General features: G+C 39.6%; 1 protein-coding gene across 1 annotated transcript in view; it reads left to right on the forward strand.

Moving 5' to 3' along the window:
• Nucleotides 1–15,916, forward strand: part of RFX8 (regulatory factor X8) — a 31,954-nt gene extending 16,038 nt beyond the window's left edge. Inside the window, exons 10-16 of the mRNA XM_071569995.1 lie at nucleotides 268–418; nucleotides 1,862–1,920; nucleotides 4,951–5,107; nucleotides 6,659–6,753; nucleotides 7,881–7,995; nucleotides 11,746–12,003; nucleotides 15,799–15,916. Coding sequence (XP_071426096.1) covers nucleotides 268–418; nucleotides 1,862–1,920; nucleotides 4,951–5,107; nucleotides 6,659–6,753; nucleotides 7,881–7,995; nucleotides 11,746–11,999 — 831 coding nt within the window. The 3' untranslated portion in view covers nucleotides 12,000–12,003; nucleotides 15,799–15,916. The remainder of the gene's footprint in view (nucleotides 1–267; nucleotides 419–1,861; nucleotides 1,921–4,950; nucleotides 5,108–6,658; nucleotides 6,754–7,880; nucleotides 7,996–11,745; nucleotides 12,004–15,798) is intronic.
• Nucleotides 15,917–19,320: the final 3,404 nt, after the last annotated feature.

The following is a 19,320-nucleotide window of genomic DNA, read 5'->3' on the forward strand; positions in this document are numbered from 1 at the left end:
GAAATATGCAGTTTTCTGATAAAAATAATTTGTTTCTTACTTGCAGCAGGTCATTAAGTAGTGTCTAGTAAGTAATTCAGGAAACAATGTTTACTTTTAACATCTTTGTCCTTCTGCTAATAAAGATAGTTTAGCTTTTGCTTAATTGGAAGAAAAAAATGGGCTTCTTTACCTTTACATTTAAACTATCAACACAATTTCATTTCATGTTGCTGTAAATATCTGTAGTACACCAGTCATGTGCAGCACCATAAATTTCTATTTTAGGAACTGGAGAACATCCTACTTCCTGATTTCCTGGAGGAGGTGCCTGCACAACACATTGACTCAATCAGATCATTCAGTGAAAATGTTAAACATTGGATGCTTAATCCTTTGAGAGGATTTCCATTACTGCTCCAAACATCCAAATCTAGTGGTAGGTTTGAGTAAGAAAGATATTTTCAAAAATAACCTTTGGTTAAACTGCAGAGAAGATTGTATTACAAGATTCTTAAATTATTTTAAAAACTTTTTGAGCTGATGTAACTTCGATAGTAGAGACAACTGGATTTAGTTTGGATACAGTTAAAAATAAAAAGTCTCAGATTAAGTGTGAGAACAAATGTAAGCCAAAATGATTCCCAATTAATGGTAAATTGCAATGTACTTTAAACCTTTTTAAAGATCTGTCTCTTGCCATGATTGCTTTGGCTGTGTGGATGACTGAAAAATAAGCAGCGTACCCTCTGAAATTCAGATATTACTCTGCCTTTCACCTTGCAATTGGTTTTATGCTGATAAATTAATTAATGGCTATAGCACAGTCCAATAAAAAAGGGGGGGGAAAGCCATAGTTCTATAGGGAAACTATGACTACCATTAGAGGAATTAGAGGATTATTGGAAAAAATCTACAAACCTGTGTGTATATGTTTGTGTTTCTGAATATATACATACACACATGTATATATTTATATATATGATGCTGAAGATTCTGACTAAAACATGTTGCTCAGTTGCTCCTTGAATGAAGACCAACTCTGCAGTGGCAAAGCAGGGCTCCTGTTTAGACAAAAAATTGTATTAGGATTCATATGCCTAAGAAAGACTTGCAGACAAATTTAATTATGGTATTTCTTATATTTGAATGCTTGGCAAAGCAAGCTTAGTAAAGTGGTTTTAACATGTGTGTGCATGGACTTATATGTAAATAATCACCTGTGACTCTTTGTATATATATCCTGGTTTTCCTTCTTTGTACAAACATCACAAAACCAGAAATTTTCAGTTGAAGATCAGTCTGTCTACAGAAGATGCTCTATAATTGAGATCCCTGCAACTGAGAACCAGTTATTTTATATTTTATTCTTAAGAAGGGTATTCTTGGACCTTTTCATAATTACATATAACACATTATAGACAGAAGAAAAGTAGAACCAAAGAAACCAACTCCTATTAACAGTGCTACAGAATCATAGATGAACAAAGGTGGAAATGTAAACCATCTAAACAAAATACAGGAGGTTTAGACTTAACATTACTTTCATTCACCTAAAACTATACAGGTAAAAGAGCATTAGTCTTGATTAGGAAGTATTAAATGTAAAAAAAAATTTGAAAGTATTTTTCCTTATATCATGGGTTAATAGATTCACAGCGAAGAAAGAGTGGTGACCTGGGCACTTCTCCTTGCAACCTTTGACTGCAAGGGTCCCCAGCCCAGCCCATAATGCTGGATCAGAGCCCCTGCTGTGCCTTCTGTTACACTCCAAAGCTCCCCTAGGGATCTACTTTCTAACTTAAAAGATCTGTCTTCAGTAACACATTTTAGACTGTAAAATATTAATGATGTGAAACATCTGCCTCTTCTTCTTTAACAGAAGTTAAGGAGTTTGTAAAAAGAATCAGGAGACAGACCGACCTTTGTAACCTGGCCAAGGTATGTTCAGAACCCATGAAACGAAAAAGCTGAGTATCTCATTCACATAGGCAGTTTGGTCTATTTTTGAGATGCTCCGTTGTAAGACAATAGCAGCACCGTGGATGTTTTTAACAGTAGACCATGGTCTAAATCATGCTCTCCTTCTACTCATCTCTACTTACACCATTAAGTATGCTGATGGGGCCTGTTCCTCCCTCTGGATTCTGCAAAAGCCTCTGAGATGTGGTCAATGGTCCCATGTGGAGAGGAGAACACAGTAGCTGGAAGGGTCATATGACTGTTTCCAGTATCTTCACCCATCCATGCCAAAGCCAGTCAGTACTTTCTCTAGAGCCTCTTCCAAATATGAGGGAAAAGCAAAGGAGTTGCCATCATTAGTCCCACTGGCAAATTAAAACAGTTATTTCATTAAGTGAAACTCTGTAAGTCTTGTAAATGAGCATCCCCATAGTCCTTTGTAACCGTGGGAGATGGGTTTGTGACCTGCTGAGATGACTTCACAGAAGTTACTGCAACAGGCCCCTCTATTCATACGCACACACACTTATATACATCTTTAAGACCGTAACCTTCCACAGGTGATGACACTTCAGCACTGATTATTGGCTAACAATGTTGTTTATATTACAGAGCCTCTCATAACTGGCTGACCATGCACATCTGCTGAGAAAGTCAGCAGCAGACATTTCTGATTTCATTAATTAGTTCTTAAGGCTACAGCACTAATTTACATAGGCAGTTCAGCATATGGCTTGCTTTTTAGGTGAAATACCATATAAAATTCCAACAGTCCTTCAGTGGTCACATAGCCTTGATTCCAACTTCTGTTAGAGATCTTGCTAAAGCCATGGGCACTGAGCTCCAGTGTAACAGGGTATGAAACAAATATCAGTTGACATGCTCCTGCAAATTGTGTCCCTACTGTCCAAGACACACCACTAGATGGTTAGATGAACACCACAGGTGTTTAGACTTTTCAGCTTGTGAGAAATATGCAGATGGTTCCTGGGGAGGTGGACAAATGTCAGAAGGGACTGCTGAATGGTTTAGTCAGTCAGGCTTGTGTGGACTCGTATCCTGATTCCCACTGTGGCCCTCCTCAAATGCTCATGTGAAGTGGAACGAGTAGAGCAAGAGATATCTCCCTCCTCCTCCTCCACTGTACTCTCCCAGCTTCCAGCAACCTGAGATGACAGTCAATATCCACATAATTGTATTTAATGTCTTGATTTGATCAAGTAGTGATTTCCAGGGTTTGTTTTTGAATTTCTACCCTTCTTCATGCAATTCTCTCTCTGCAAATCTCCATTACGTCCTTCTTCAGTTATTTCTCTCCAAAGCTGAAGTTTATCTCCTCCTCTCACATGGGAGTCATTTGATATTTCTAATCATCTCTGCTTTCTCTGTCTAAAACACACCTGGAATTTCAGCTAGAGACTGGTGGTCAAAGCAGGTGAGAATGCTCCTGATGAGAAGTACTACAAAGGCATTTTGCAGCTGCAACTTCTGAACAATGTAACCACACCATCCCTTTGTAGAGTACTTTGGAATAATTTAGCCATCTGGTGAGAAAATATGAAAAATTTTGTCAGAGTCAACATTTAAAAGAAAAAAGGTAAATTTCCTATAATGTGTAGGTAAAGCAGGCTGACAGTTGCTACTACCTGGACATGCAGAAGTAACCAGAGCACAAAAAGGTGCAAATTTGCTTCGAAAAAAGAATATGAATAAGATGCTTGTCATTTCCTGGGGCTGATTCCTGCCTCTGGTAAGCTGTATTTAGGTGTTGTGAGAGCTGGCTTTCAGTCATTTAGAAAATTAGTATAGTGAGATCCAATAGTTAAAGGGAGCAGTCTAAAGAGTCAGAGTCTAGCAGGGTACTGAAGAAGCTGCCCCTGTAGTTCCCAGCCTTTAGGTCATGTGTTCCTGTTGCAGGCTCTTCTGACACTGGAAGCTCTAAGTCAAATAAGAAAATGCCTTTGTCTTTAGCTTTGATGAAGGGGAGTACTGAGTGAGAATCAGAATGTTTTTGGTATTTCAAAAAAGTCAGCAGAATGACAAAAAATTCCTAGACTGAGAATTGTGTTTGAAAACACGATCAGCTGCATTCACTGCTACTTGTGGGGTCATGGTAAACACCTGGTGAACGGGATTTGTTAAAATGTTTATGAATCCTGAAGTTTTCCTGAATTTTACAAAACATTTTTTTTCCTCTGGAAGGCCCAGCTGAACAAGGATTATTCATACAAAAGCCCAAAATTCAGCAAAGGCTTTACGACCTTACTGATTTCAGTATGGAATTGAGGGACTAAATGTATGGGTTAACAAAATTTAATGAATTCAGATTTAGTTTTCTTGACTGTTTTCATAATTTCATCAAGAGTTTTTTTTAAAAGTAGCAATTAATTAAAAAGAAATTAAGAGGTGAGAATCAAATGTTAGTCTGCAAATTGTTTGCAATATCTATGTGAGTAATACTTTTCGGGACAAATATGAAGACAGATTCATTCACAAATGACTCATAAGCAGATAAATGGGATAAAATCCCAACTAATATTATTTTAACTATTACCATATTTCTTATCTTATTTTTACTCTCTCAAAGGTTTGGACAACTTGAGAATTGAATTGAATTTGAATTTAATTGAAACATGTATTAAGAACAGGTAACATCAAGGGAAACCTGTCCCTGGTACACCATTCTGTGCCTTAGACAAAATACCATTATTTGGTGTAATTATAATAACTCTAGGCAAAAGCAATTGCCCAGGTAATTGTCCACATAATTCAAGGATGTTAGACTTGTCTGCTTCATCACAGACAACACAGAGTATCATTGGAAAGAACAAAAATCTCTCAAAGACAACTTCTTCCTTTGTTCCTATTTCCCCTGAGACCCAATTTGCAGACTGCTCATATAAAGTCTAGCAGTGAATAAGGGAAGCTTCTTTTTTTCAATTCCCTTATTTGGCTGAGTTAAGGGCTTGAGAAAATGAAAGGCATTAACTGTATTTTTATTCTCTGTAGACAGTAAGAGCACTCTTGAGCAACAACAGCACAGTCACTGTTCTGCGAGCAGGCTTGCATGTTGTCTTCAATGAGCAATCTCTGGATGTGACTAAAAACCTCTTTCAAGACAAGTTCAGGAATCTGAAGAAGCGACAGAAAAACATAGTATTCAAATGTAATGGGGTTTTTTTGCTATATTTTGTCTATCAACTTAACCCCTTGCTTGCCATTGTTAAAGCTCCAGCATTTCCTCTTGTTCATTCATAGCATCTGCCCACTGGGAGTTACAGTCTTGCAGTAACCCAAATGGCTGGAAAAGAGCCAATAAAATTAAGAATGGGTCATGTGGTATTATCATCCTAATTTTAAAGGTTAAGAATTAAAGGCTTTCCATTCTGACCCTCTCTTAGAGCTTTTTGTGGCAGCGGGAGTGGGGTTTGTGTTACTGAATTATGTATCTTCTAGAAGAAGGTTGACAAGCAGGGATATTAATTTTTTATTGTTTCCTTTGACAGAAGAGACATTTTCAATCATCACATTTCACATTTTTCTCTGTTATTAATCAAAGCACATAAAATAATTTCTTGTTGTTATATTTTAAAATACTGTATGCTGATTTGGACAAGGCCTTTCAGCTTTCATGTTCTTTTGCTGTATTGTGGCCTGTGGGATCAATGTTGTGCTGTAAGCAATAAAATACACAGTTTGCATGCAACTGTGACATAATGCATTTGCAAGCTTAATGAAAAGGAAGTGAAATATAAGGGTAAGTTAATTTTTAGATTAATGGTCTGCCATTTAAAATGTTAGCAAGAAATGGGCAAGTTGGACTAGGCTGCACCCAGAACTGACGGGGGAAACCTCAGCTCTTTGTTCCTAGTCTGTCACTGACTTGTGCACTGACGAGGGATATGCCACAGACTTTCTGTGACTGCTTTCAGTAAGAATAGTATTTTGCCTTCTTCACAGAACCATCAGGAGAACCATTTCAATAATGTTTGTATACATGTTAAAATCAAAGCCACTGCACAGAACACTCTCATTACATTTTTCTGTTATATTATCGATGATCTTACTCTTTCCAAGGTGGATTTATTGCATTCTCTGTTTTCATTGCTTTTCCAAACTGTTATTAATAATAAGCAAGGTTTCACAGACTCTATCCCTATGATTTCTTAAAGAAAGTTATCTTGCATAGAAGCGTATAAATTCGGAGACCTGCAATTTACCTTTGGCATTGGGTGGTAGGTTCTAATCTCTTGGGGGAACAATTGCAATGGTATGTGGCAACATCATCTGTACTTTTGTTGGGCTACAGAGCACTCTTCATTTTATGTTATTGTTTTAAAGCTCTTTTCTCCTTTCAACCAATAAAGCAAGATTAATTTTTTTCCTCGACCACATAAAATCTCAGATAAATATGTTAGTATTGTCTATAACCAAATTCCATCTTTTTCACTAGAAGTGCTTTTTCTTGTCACCTTTCCCATGGTGACTAGGTCAGTGCAGTTATGGTGGACATGGACATAAACATGAATTATTACTGATTCCAAAGTAGGGTACTGTTCCTCACGAAAGAAATAGTATATTATTTAAAATGCTAGAAACAGATGTCTTAATCTGTTTTAAGGTAAAGTTAAAAGAAAAAAAAAGCTAAAAATTGCAGAAAAAAAACAAAAGGCAAGCCAATCACTTTGAGTAATGATCTGTCTTCTGTATTTCACAGGTTTGAAAAACTTCATTTCTTTGCTGACATCTTCCACAGATATTCAGGATCTCCTCAGCTGCTTCTCTTCAGATCTCCAGACTTTTGTTATTAAGGTATAAAATTAATAATTTCAGAAAAGAGTGATCACATCATGTATCCTGCTACATGCTGACTGTCACTAGTCTGCAGGAGCTACATGGCACACTAGCAACCTGACCAGGCTGCAGATTTGCATAGATACAATTTCTGCATGCTGCAGAAAAGGGAGAATTAATTGTCATACAAAAATTCCATCTGTGCAAACAATTACAAGCGTGTTTATGCACATATATCCACTCAAGTGGTTTCGGCATCTGCTCTCATTTCATAGACCCATATCACAGTCCCTAATAAACCAAAATTCAGAAGTAATATGTTATTAAAAATGAAAAGAACACCTCCTGGTTCCTGAAATCCTTGATTCACTAAACGGTTGACTTTTATCAAGTAGTAGAAGTGTAACAACTTCTAGTACATATTCTCCACCTCTTGTGAAAGATGCAAATATGACCATCCTCACATGTGGACCAATCCTACCACTCCTCTTCCTTCACTGATTCAGAATTAGCGGGAGCTTGTTGGTACTGCTGCATTCAGTTGGTTGCCAGACAAGTTAACTTGGGCCTGGGTGGTACTTAGTTTGGGATTTTTTTTCCCTTTCTGAAGAAGCAGAGTAAACTGTATGTATTTGGCTTAATTATTTTTTTCCTTTTCAAAGAAAGAATGATAGTTGGCAGTTCTGTAGCGCGTTCATCTCAGAGAACCCTCAGCTACCTCATGGGATAGTATAGAGAAGAAAAAGCAGGACTTTTTCTGGAGTTTCACAGTTACAAGGCGTAAAGCAACAGACACAAGTTGCAGCAAAGAAAATTTCCAATAGATAGAAAAGAAAAAATTATCAAGAGAGTAATTAAGCATAGGAAGAGATTGCCTGGAAAGGCTGTGAAATCTTTATCCAGGAAATATTTAGATTTTAGTTGGACAAGTCCTACACTAAGCTGGCCATGCTTTGGACAAGAGATCAGATTAGGTACTATCCAAAGATTTCTTTCAACCTAAGCTATTTTAGAATTCTAACAGAAAAAATGTGTGATGCTTTTCCCACCTTTGTGTGCAATTTGTACAGGGAAATAGTCAGCCACACAAAAAGGAGTTATTTAATCAATTTTTTTCATAAACCAATTCTTTTCTCTATCTGCAGCCATGCAGGAGTAAAGAAGCATTAAAAAAGCAGGCATCAGATTTCATGTTGACATGGAATTTCCTACTGAGCACTGTAGGGAAGATTCTGACTATCAACAGGACAGATAGTTTTGGTAAGTAGAATCCTTGTGAACCTCATTTGATAAGCCCCTTTCTGACCTGAGATGGCAAAGGCAATAGATCTAAAAGTACCTAAAGGGGCTGACAAGAGAGCTGGAGAGGAACTTTTCATAAGGGCATATTGTGACATGACAATGGGAATGGCTTTGAACTGAAAGACAGTAGTTTTAAATTGGGTATTAGAAAGAAATTCTTTACTGTTAGGGTGAGGCACTGAAACAGACTACCCAGAGAAGCTGTGGATGCCTCATCCCTGGCAGTGTTCAAGGCTGAGCTCGATGCGGGTTTGAGCAACATGATCCAGTGAAAGATGCATAGCGGGGGTTTGGCACCAGGTGTTCTTTAAGGTCCCTTACAACCCAAACTATTCTGTGTTTCTATGACTCTGTGGTTTTAACTGACATAAGTTCACGCTACATTTAATTCATCCTCTCCCATCCTTCTATCACCATTCTTCTGGTGATGTGGCCAGACAGGTCAGGGAAATTATTAATTTTTGATCAGACTAGTTGTCTGAGCAAAACTCTAGGATGAGCAGAAGGGAGGAGAGTAGGAGGATGCAGCTGGAGATGGCAGGAAGGGCAGGACTCCGTCTTTTGGTAGAAGTCATAGTTTGTCTGTGGGAAAATGGGGAACAGCAGCCTGTGGTATGAACCTCTGCTCTCCCTCCATACAAGAGCTGCACACCACAGCAGAAGGGTGTGATGGAGACCTGGGGCCACTAATATCCCAAACCGTAAATATTCCAGGTTTCTCAAGTGATAGCTTCAAGTCCTTCAGGTTCTTTCTGTATAATAAAGCCAGAGCAGAGCCACTGTAATGGCTACTTGCCAAAAAGGCAGTTAGTTCATCTGCCAATAGAAATATGTTCCTTTTTCTTATGCCTTACACTGACCTAAATGCTTGCCTAGCCAGAAACACACCTGTTGAAGGTTTTAAACTGATTGAAAATAGTCACCCCTTCAGCTGGGTTAGCTTTTAATCTGTTTTAGGGCTCTGAGCTGTCAAACATCAAATCCAGTGCAAGGCAGGAGAAATGAAGGAATTGTGCAATCATGTTTACTTAAAGTGGTTTGAAGCAATACAACCATGTCTTAACTCAGTTCAGTCTCCACCTAACTGCCTTTCTTGTCATTTGTAACACCTTTCAGAGGCTTCTCTCTGTTACTCTTTCTGCAGAAATTCACCATCTCTTGTGAACAGCATCTAATCCCAAACTGTATGAAACGCCTTTTACATTTTCAAAGGAGCACCTTCATATTTTTAACTCTTCAGTTGGATGGAGCTTCACACAAATAGCCAAAGAAAACCTCATTATCTTCTTTGAAATGTCCCTTCAAAAACGTACTTTTGTGTGTTTCCTACAAAGGCATAACAAAGAGATAAGCTAAGGTTGTTGCCTTTTGTGTTCTCAGTATTCTTATCCCATTAATGCCTGTGTTTGTGCATGTATGAGCACATTCTTCTTCTGCATCAAGCTGCTACTCTTTGCCTTATGTTTAGATTGTAAACTGCCTTGAAAAGGATCAGTTTTATTCTGTGTCTGCAGGGAACATGGCACAGTAGGGTCCCTCGTCCATCAGCTGCTGCATTACAGTAATAATAAAATAATCAGTCCTTTCTCTCTCTCCAGAGGAGTTCTGCACAAAACTCTCCAATGTTACATGCAATATTCTTGGCAATGAGGAAACTGGGAATGAATTCCAAGAACTGCACTGGAAGCATGTTTATTTAAATTCCCTATGATGATGACATCCTCCTCCCCCTTTACACCACAGGAAGAGTTTAATGAACTGCCTCCTTGTTCTGCACTTGTCAATGGATGGGACGCAATGGTTAGAGTGCAACTCTTCCTCTGCTAAGCCTTACTTAAACTAGTTACAATTTATATTTTCACCCCACTTACGAAAGTCTTCCTACTATACTTCAATAACACTAAGATTTGATTTATTATCACATATGAGAGAGTTTAAAATGGCTTTTTATCTTTTGGCGTGATGCTTCAATAACTTTGTCATTATTATCTTCTGTATTAATAACCTCAGTTCTTTAAGATGTTGGGTTATTTGATCTAATGATGTCCCTTCCTTTACAGATTTCTGTTCCATTAGGATATTGACTTTTAGCAAACAGGCTGAAGCAGTTCTGTTAACAAGCCATCTGGTGTAAAAGTTCTCAGGGTTATTGCTTTTCAGAGATTTCTTAAATCTCAGCATTTCTTGCAGGAATGTTAGGCATCCTGAAAGTCAAACTGTGTAGCATCCACACTGAGGAAACACAATTACTTAGGGAAATGTGTGAGTGCCAGTGGGTCTGGCCAAATGCAGTGTGTCTCATGCCCAAAATAAACCACATGCTAGTAACCAAAACCAAACTTACTTCTGACTCGATCTCTTGCCCTGGAGTTTGCCACATCTAGCACACATAATATATTGGCATACTTATGCTTCTGAATTTAGAATTGACTTCTACCCTTTTCCAGTCCAGCTCAGCCTCCACGTGGGTGATGCTAAGAGTGATCAGAGCTGCACAATCACTCCTGCTGAAAGGCAGCACAGAGCAGATGTGCTACTGCAGTCAGGACTAACAGGATCTCAACAGCTCCTTCAGCTCCAACTCCGCTCCAGCAATTGTGATCTACATACCTCCTTCACAGAGTTTCATGTCAGCTCAAACATCTCTGTTTCCTTACTGGTCTACCTTCCAAGGCATTCAGGGATGCATTGCTAAGCCACATGGGCAGGACAGTGACCTGTGCATTCCTCTTTTGCAAGCAAGCTAATCCCTCTTGAAAACTGTGTCCCTCTGAATTATCCCAAGGGATGGTTCTAGTGGTAGTTTTAGTTTCATGCTTACTCCTATTGAATATATTGAAAAGGCCTGTAAAACTGTTAGAAACACTCTTAGACTACTAGTGTCAGGTCTGTATATTTTCAGCTACAACTATAAAAATCCCTTTCCTCATTCCATAGGTTAAGAAGTGCTTCCACCTGTTTTGCTATAAAGATTCTCAAAAGGATGAACAGCAGAAGCAGCAGCTTCTCAGACACATCTAAGATCAAAAGAGACAGTATTTTTCATTTTTCAAGCTCTGTAAACTTTGGTCATTCATATAAATTGTGATACCTCCTTGTTGATGTCCATGTACACTTTGTGGGATGCAGAGGTTATGAATTACTTGATGAATTCCGATGCAGATTTATAGCATGGAAGAAGATCTGCTTTTTACTGTAAGGGCTTCCAACCAAGCTGTGATTCAAACGTCAGTGGCCTCAGTGAGTGTCTCTTGGCTTTTAGCAGTTATGGTTCAAGCTGCAAGGTAGGCCATTTAATGTCACAGGTACAAGACATACAGGTGCCTGTAGGAGGTTTTGCTTGGGAAGAGGTGGAATGATTTATCTGTCTAAGGGTAGAATGGGGATGATGTGTGGTTATTGATAAGCCTTGTGGCAGAAGTCAACGTGGGGAGAAAACTTGGACAGGAAAGTGAGTGAACACTAGTACACTTTCCCTTCTAAGTTAAATACAGGACAAAGCTCTTGCTTATGTTTAAAATCTGTACTTGGTGCCTATTTTGCTGTGATATTTGGAAGTATATTATTTTGTAAATACTGCCCAATGAGTGCTGATCTGCTACTTTGTCTAGCCCATTACTATAATGAAGCTGCTCAAAAAAGAACACAGCATAAAGATAAGCAAATGAAGAGGTTGTCAAAATTATCTTTGTTTTTCTTTAAAACTAGGATCCTGGCTTTTGTTGAATTTGCTACTCATCGATTTTGCGGCTCACATTTTCCAGACCCATATAGAGCAGGAGAATGAAGATGGAAATTCCTTGGTTGCAAAGAAAAATGAGGTCCCTGTTGTGTGTGTTTATGAGCCCAACTATCTCTCGGCCTGTTTCGCAGAGGATCAGCCTCAAGTCACTGCTCCAGAGACAGCTCTTGTCATGCAGAACCAGAGTTCTGAATTTTTTGGTGAACACAGCCACTGTTAGCAAGGTGAAATTAACATTAACTTAAAAGAAACAGATAAAAAAACAGTTAGAAATGGGTAAATTAGGAGGGATTGAGAGGGCTGTGGTTGTTTGGGGGTTTTTATGCAGTAAGGTAGAACTAATGAAATCCAGGTTTTCATGGAGGTCTGATGTCACTGAAACCTCTAGCCACAAAGCATCTTCCACATCTTGCACCCATCCCACAATGCTATCAAGGGATTGTAATCACCACACCGCCCACCTCTGCAGCACCACAGTTCCCTGATCTTTCCTTAGGTTTCCAGCAGACCTCTGGTACTCCTTCATATTCCCCAAGTGTTATCTAAAGAAGAGCAGTGCTGTTTCAGTGGGCCGGGAGCACATTGTGGGCTAGCTGACAAAATGGGCTGCACGTATTTATAGATCAGAAGCTAGAGGGTCTTTTCTCACTGTTGGAAGCACTGAGCGTGCATTCTCTTCTCTCTACTTCTCTGTTAGTTTTATCAAAAGATGTAGAAAAATTAAATCCTTTAGACCCTTCTCTCCACCAGACTTCCTTGCAGTCAATCCACTGCTCCAAACTTACTGGCATAAAGTAAGGCATACAGGTAGAAAACAAGAGAGACTTTGGGTGTTCTAGGATACAAGGCTAAAATATAAGGAAACATGGGTAGAGTCTCTGTGCTTAATGCAAGTGATGAATTAGACATTCAGCTGTTTTCAGATTTCTCTTCCATGCAGTAACAGCACTTGCCTTAAATCTCTGAGAGCACCATGTTTTCCAGAAAACTGTGAAGGACAAATGCTAATGGCACCAAGACTGACAAAGAAAATTACATTTTTGAAGTGACCCTGATATAGTTATTTTACTCCCAAGAGATATTAGTTCTCATACACTAGGACCAGGAGTGGAAATTGACTGTTTTAAAAACATCTTTATTAGTTATAATGACCCTTAGGGGACTCTAATTTCTTAAATATGGTCTATGCTAAGACTAGCTCAGCAATGAAAATTGGAGGCAAGCAAGCAGGTACAAAGGGGACAAACTAAGGACAATTTATACATGTGATGGGCATATTTGACAGCTTTTGTTATTTTTCACATGTAAAACAATGACCCCCTATCCTGCCATACCACCTTATAGTCAAAAAACCCAAACTGAGCTGGGTGCCAGTTATTAGCAGGAGAATTCTAAGTCACTAATGATCAGAAATGAAGAAATAAACCACTAGAAATCTCCTTCAACATCTGCCCTGATTCCTATGCTCTTCACTGTGCTGCCCATATGGGCTTTTGTATGGCCTCCTATGCTCATTTTTGCAGGTGTTTGACCCCGACACAAACAAGGGTTTGACCCAGGTTTGGTCTGTGTAAGTGATTTGCCTGTAAATATGTCTATCAGTTTTGCATGTTTTGTACTTGATCACAAGAACAGAGCAAAGCTGATTAGACAGAGGGATGAGGGGAGTCAGAGTAAGAAAGAAAGGGCATAAAATGTGAAATGAGGAGTATGAAGACTTGAGAGAAGTTATGGATGAGGAAAGGACACAGTGAAGTATCCTTTCAACTTGAGTGTAGAAAAAGTTTAGAGATAAAAAAAGTTTAGAGATGAAAGAAGCTAACAGATGATGGATTCTACTAGTTCACGTGCTGATAATTGTGGGATGAAAAAGAAATTCTAATGAGAGCCTGTTGATGCTGTAGTTCAGCTATTTGAGGGATCTGAAAACCTTGAACCTGCAGCTCAAAAGAGTGAGTGAGCATTTCTGCCCACTTTTGTTCTTCAGACAGGTGGTAGCTCCCATCTCAGCCATTGCAGATTCCTATTTTTTGTTTGTCAATGCTAATTCCACAGGTTGGTAAAAAACACAGCTGACAAAAGCATCTCCATCACCCACCACTTTGTTTGTATTGCCATCTCTGTAGATCCTCTGAGTAGATTCCTGTTGCATGGGGACTTCTGTTCTGTGATTTTTGGTCATCATTATCATGATGTTCTCAAGAAACCATCTCCCAAGTGTCCCTGCTCCTGACTAATCCTCATTTGGCCACAGCCCATTCTGATGGATACCTAAACCCTTAGCAGCCTTAGCAGCATCCACCAGCCACGCTGCTGTTTCCTGTACTGTATTTCTGCCACCTGACATATTGCTCTGTGCATCATGGGTTTATTTCATAGTTTTTGCTTTCAGTTCCTTCACCTCATGCAGCCTCAGCAGCTCTCTGCAACCCAGTGCCTTTCATCACTTCCCATCCTCCACTTCATTCACTGACAAGAACACCAACCTCCATAGATTTTTAATCTTGTCCCACAAGACATTTCTATGCCTTCTCTACAGCCTGTTATGCTGGGGGAAAAAAATTCTGCTGATCACACCTCCACCCTCACCTCATTGAAATTAGTGCTAACCACTCAGTTTTGCTATGAAAGCTGAGGGGAAGAAAGGGAGGATGGGTAACAGAAATCAGAAAAGAATCTCCCAACCTTACCCCGTTATCAGCAGCACTAATATGTGTCTGTGGATTAGCAGTTCACTTCATGATCTTTTAGTTGTCACCTTCATTCTTTCTCTTCCTTCCCCATCTGTTTTTGGTTTTCCTTTCCTAGTTCATGCTGAATAAAATTACACTCCTCAGCAGAGAGCCCGTGGCTTTTCATTTATTTTGAATAATGCTCCACATTTCTGAATCTTATTTTTAAATATAGTTTGAAGCATGAAAATTATTGTTAATTATCGTGAAGACAGAATACATTCCAAGTTGCTGGCATCTCCCAATGAAAACACTGGTTTTATATAAAAAGATGTAGAGGGTGGGGAGTGAGACAATAGAAGATTTGTACACACTGGCTTAGTAGGGAAGTGTGGCAGATGAAATGCTATATAACCAAACACACGTAGTATGAACTAAGAATCAATGAAACTGGTGACTGTAACAGAGATGTTCTGAGCAAGCTGTAATCTATGAAATTGCAGCTCAGAGAGCATTGGCCTGATCTTTATTCCTTATCACAGAGCTTGCAGTTGCTTTCTCTCAGCATGAATAGCATTTTTTTCATCTAGAAAATTCCATTCTAGGCTTCTGCCCTTTGCTCACTTGTTACCAAATTAAAATCCTATTAAACTGCACACCTGCAGTGGGTTTATCTACAGAGCACCGTGCTGTAGCTTTTAATCCAATTCCAAGCCTTCATAACATACAATATACTGCAAATCAAGGCACAAAGAGACTGAGGACATGCTATTCCTAGCTCTGTTAGCAGAGAGCAAACTAAACACTTTGATTTGTTGAAAAGGGAATAAAAAATAGGACATAGTTAACTACTTGACTTATAGGAATGATAAGTGTTCATCTGAGTGGTCTGTATAAGCCAGGATACCATGAACAAGTGAAATCATTAACTAAAATGATCAAAAAATGAGAACAAAATCATGACCTAATTGAATTCAGTGCCAAAACTGCTGATTTTAAGAAAGATAGAATTTCAGCATGGAAAAGCAGCCCCCATCAGGAGAGAGACAGGCAGGCTGAGATGATTTGTTTTGAAAGTGATTAGAAGATCTTATAGCAGAAACACAAAGTATGAATGACATATTAGAAGTGGATGTGGTCTCCTGTCAGACCCTTGCCTACCTATGAGGAACCCAAATGCGTGCCTCCTCTTTTTGTGTTTGTTGGTGTAAAATAAGGCTTGGTATCCATAAAATACCTCAGGTTAAACAGGAAAGAATAGGGGACAGTTATTTTGTTTGATGAAGGGAGAAACTTACGATTTACAGTTCCTATTGCTGAAACATTTCCATATTTTCTAATTTATAGCACATCCAAGTTATTTTGGAAGAGATTTATTATAATATGTACTAAATTGGATCTTCAAGTTGAAAAGGAAACACTTCTTACTCAAAAAGATGGACAGACACTTCTTTGCCTCCAATCAACAGCAAATCTTCAGAGAAAACTATTCTGACTTGAAAATTCTTTATGCTACACCATTCATACTTTTTGATACTACTTTAAGGAATATTGTTTTCATTCTCTTAAATTTAGGACTTTTTTTCCCTGAAAATACTAAATGCAGAACTGGACTGACAATGCTTTGTCATGTGATTTGTGTTATTTGAATAAATCTTCAGAAAAAAAAGGTGAACTATTTGTGGCTTGCTTTTATGTATTTCCTCCATTTTTCTGTTGTCATTAAAGCTGAAGACCTACCTTAAGCAAGTTTATCTGGAAGCTACAGCATAGATCACAGAATCATAGAATTACAGAATCACAGAATATGCTGAGTTGGAAGGAATCCACAAGGATCATCGAGTCCAACTCCTGGTCCCACACAGGACCATCCCAAGAGTCACACCATGTGCCCAAGACTGTTGGCCAAACACTTCTTGAACTCTGGTAAGCTTGGTGCTGTGACCACTTCCCTGGGGAGCCTGTTCTGTGCCAATCCCTCTGGGTGAAGAACCTTTTTCTAATACCCAACCTAAATCTCCCTGACACAACTTCAGGCCATTCCCTCAGGTCCTGTCACTGGTCACCACAGAGAAGAAATCAGTGCCTGCCCCTCCTCTTCCCCTCATAAGGAAGTTGTAACTGCAATGAGGTCTCCCCTCAGTCTCCTCCAGGCTGAACAGACCAAGTGCCCTCAGCTGCTCCTCACATGGCTTCTCCTCAAGGCCCTTCACCATCTTCATGGCCCTTCTTTGGACACTCTGTAATGCCTTCGTATCTTTTCTTACATTGTGGTGCCCAAACTTGCACAGGATGTTCCAGGTGAGGCCGCCCCAGTGCAGAGCAGAGCGGGACAATCCCCTCCCTTCACCGGCTGGCGATGCTGTGTCTGATGCCCCCCAGGACATGGTTGGCCCTCCCAGCTGCCAGGGCACTGCTGACTCACATTCAACTTGCCATCCACCAGGACCCCCAGGGCCCCTTCCATGGCACTGCTTTCCAGCATCTCATTCCCCAGTCTGTACGAACACCCTGTGTTGTCCATCCAGAGTGCAGAATTCGGCACATTCCCTTGTTGAACTTCATATGGTTGGTGATTGCCCATCCTCCCATCTGTCGAGGTCTCTCTGCAGGCTCTCCATGCCTTTCAGGGAGTCAACAGCTCCTCCCAGTTTTGTGTCATCTTCAAACTTGCTCAGTATCCCTTCCAGTCCTGTGTCCAAGTCATTTATGAAGATGTTAGAAGAGCACAGGGCCTGAGATGGAGCCCTGTGGAACCCACTAGTGACAGGTCACCAGTCTGATGTTGCCCCATTCACTGTCACCCTCTGTGCTCGACCCATGATCCAGTTGCTCACCCACTCCATGATGTGTTTATCTGGCTGTGGGATGGACACTTTGTCCAGAAGGATCCTGTGAGAGACAGTACTGAAAGCTCTACTGAAATCCAAAAAGATGACATCAACTGGCTTCCTTTGACCATCTAGGTCGGTTACCTTGCCAAGAAGGAAATCAGGTTGGATAAGCAAAACTTTGCTCTCATGAAGCTGTGCTGGCTGTGACTGATGACTGTCTTGTCTTTAAGATGTTTCTCATTATTTTCCAGAATAATCTTCTCCATAACTTTATCATAACTGAAATGAGACTGAAAGGCCTCTAGTTTCCGGGATCCTCCTTCTTTAAAATTAGAACATTCACCAGCTTCCAGTGAGCTGGAACCTCTCCATATTCTTAAGACTGCTCAAAGATCATTGAGAGAAGTTTTGTGATGACATCAGCCAGCTCTGTGAGGATTCTTGGGTGAGTCCCACCAGGCCCCAAAAATTTGAAGGGATCCAGCTGGAGCAGCAGATCCCACAATTACAGGGTTGACTGGGAGTTGATCATTCCCACAGTCATGGTCCTCCAGCTCAGGGCACTGAGATTTCCTTGGTCTCTCATCTGTGTTAAAAACAGACACAATGAATGACTCTATGTCAATGCTGCTTTGTGCCTACTGTGCATAATTGAAAATTTATATTTACTGCATATAGAGCTTAGCACTAATTCCTGTCTTGAGAAATTCCTGCTTTGTGTCCCATTTCTGCAGGATACAAGAGTCAATATCTCACATATGATTCTATTAGCTGAAATAAGTTGTATATAATGTTATTGCTCTGTTTATGTTAGAAACTTGGTTGTTTGGACTTGTTCTGTAAGTAAACTACAAGTAAAGAAGTTTATAAAGAGAAACTGATATAAATTGTATGAAATAGTAAATATAGACTCTGAAATTTGTATCTTACATACATCAGATTGTATGAGGAAATTCCCTGAAACAGCAGGGAAACAGGGGTTTAAGTACTTTTGAAGAGTATGCCTGCAGTGAGTTGTCTGGGCCTGCTTGCTATTTCAAGAAGGGGACAACTGCTTCGTTATTTTAAGGAAGACCATATTCTGATTCAGAGAAAAGCACTTGACAGGAACTTAGGAAGCTTTCACTCATTTCAGGTTTGGAAATCTACATTTATTTTCTGTTTGCATCTCTATTCCTCTGTCAGCTCAAGCACTGAAGTGGGAATCAATATTCAAAAGTGTGGTATTACAGCAGATGTAGACTGGCCCATGTGCTAGAGGAAAAGGCAGCCATGTGTCCAATTCTGCAGATAAGATTAAGAATTTGGTGCCAAAATTACACACTCTTGGGAAGTATCTTCACAGTCAGAAAAATTAATTTGGGCCTTAAGGCCCGTTATACCCATTTCCAACTATCCTTCAGGTTTTTATGGTGAAGATAAAAAACCACCAGAATAGGGTGTCTAGGAAAAATACAAGCTAAAAGTACTCAGTATTTTTCAGTCCACTTTTATTTGTAAAAGTTTAGATTCTGGATTAGATATACAACATGTTCTCATGGTGCAATGAAGCAGAAGTTGTGTCAGTAGAGTGACCTTGCAATCTGTTCTTCACAGCTATGGAAAGGTAAGATCTGTGAGATGTACCTGAGAGGCTACAGAGAGGTAAAGGCTCTTGTGAGATTCATTGCTCCCTGTCTCCTATTGAACCTGTGCTCCTTAAATAATTTGCGTGAAAGTAATGAAGGTTTACAAGCATATGTTTCAAAGAATTACAAGTTTGCATTACCATATTGAAGGGGTATGCTGCCAAGAACAGAAAATGATCTGGATGCACAAGTGCCTTTACTAAATCAGGCCATTGATATAAACTCCAATATACATCCAAATCTTTGCCTAATTAAAACCTCGCCTGGGAAACTTATCATTTAATAGCAACTCCACATACTTAAATACCAAAACGCATTCTGCAAGCACCAAACTAGTGCTGTCTGCCGGCTCAGACTTGGGGTCTTGCTGTTACTTGACCCCTGCCGTCCAAATGGAGCTTTCCCTG

This window comes from Pithys albifrons, chromosome 1 (genome assembly GCF_047495875.1).
Source record: "Pithys albifrons albifrons isolate INPA30051 chromosome 1, PitAlb_v1, whole genome shotgun sequence".
In the NCBI taxonomy this organism is placed as follows: Eukaryota; Metazoa; Chordata; class Aves; order Passeriformes; family Thamnophilidae; genus Pithys; species Pithys albifrons.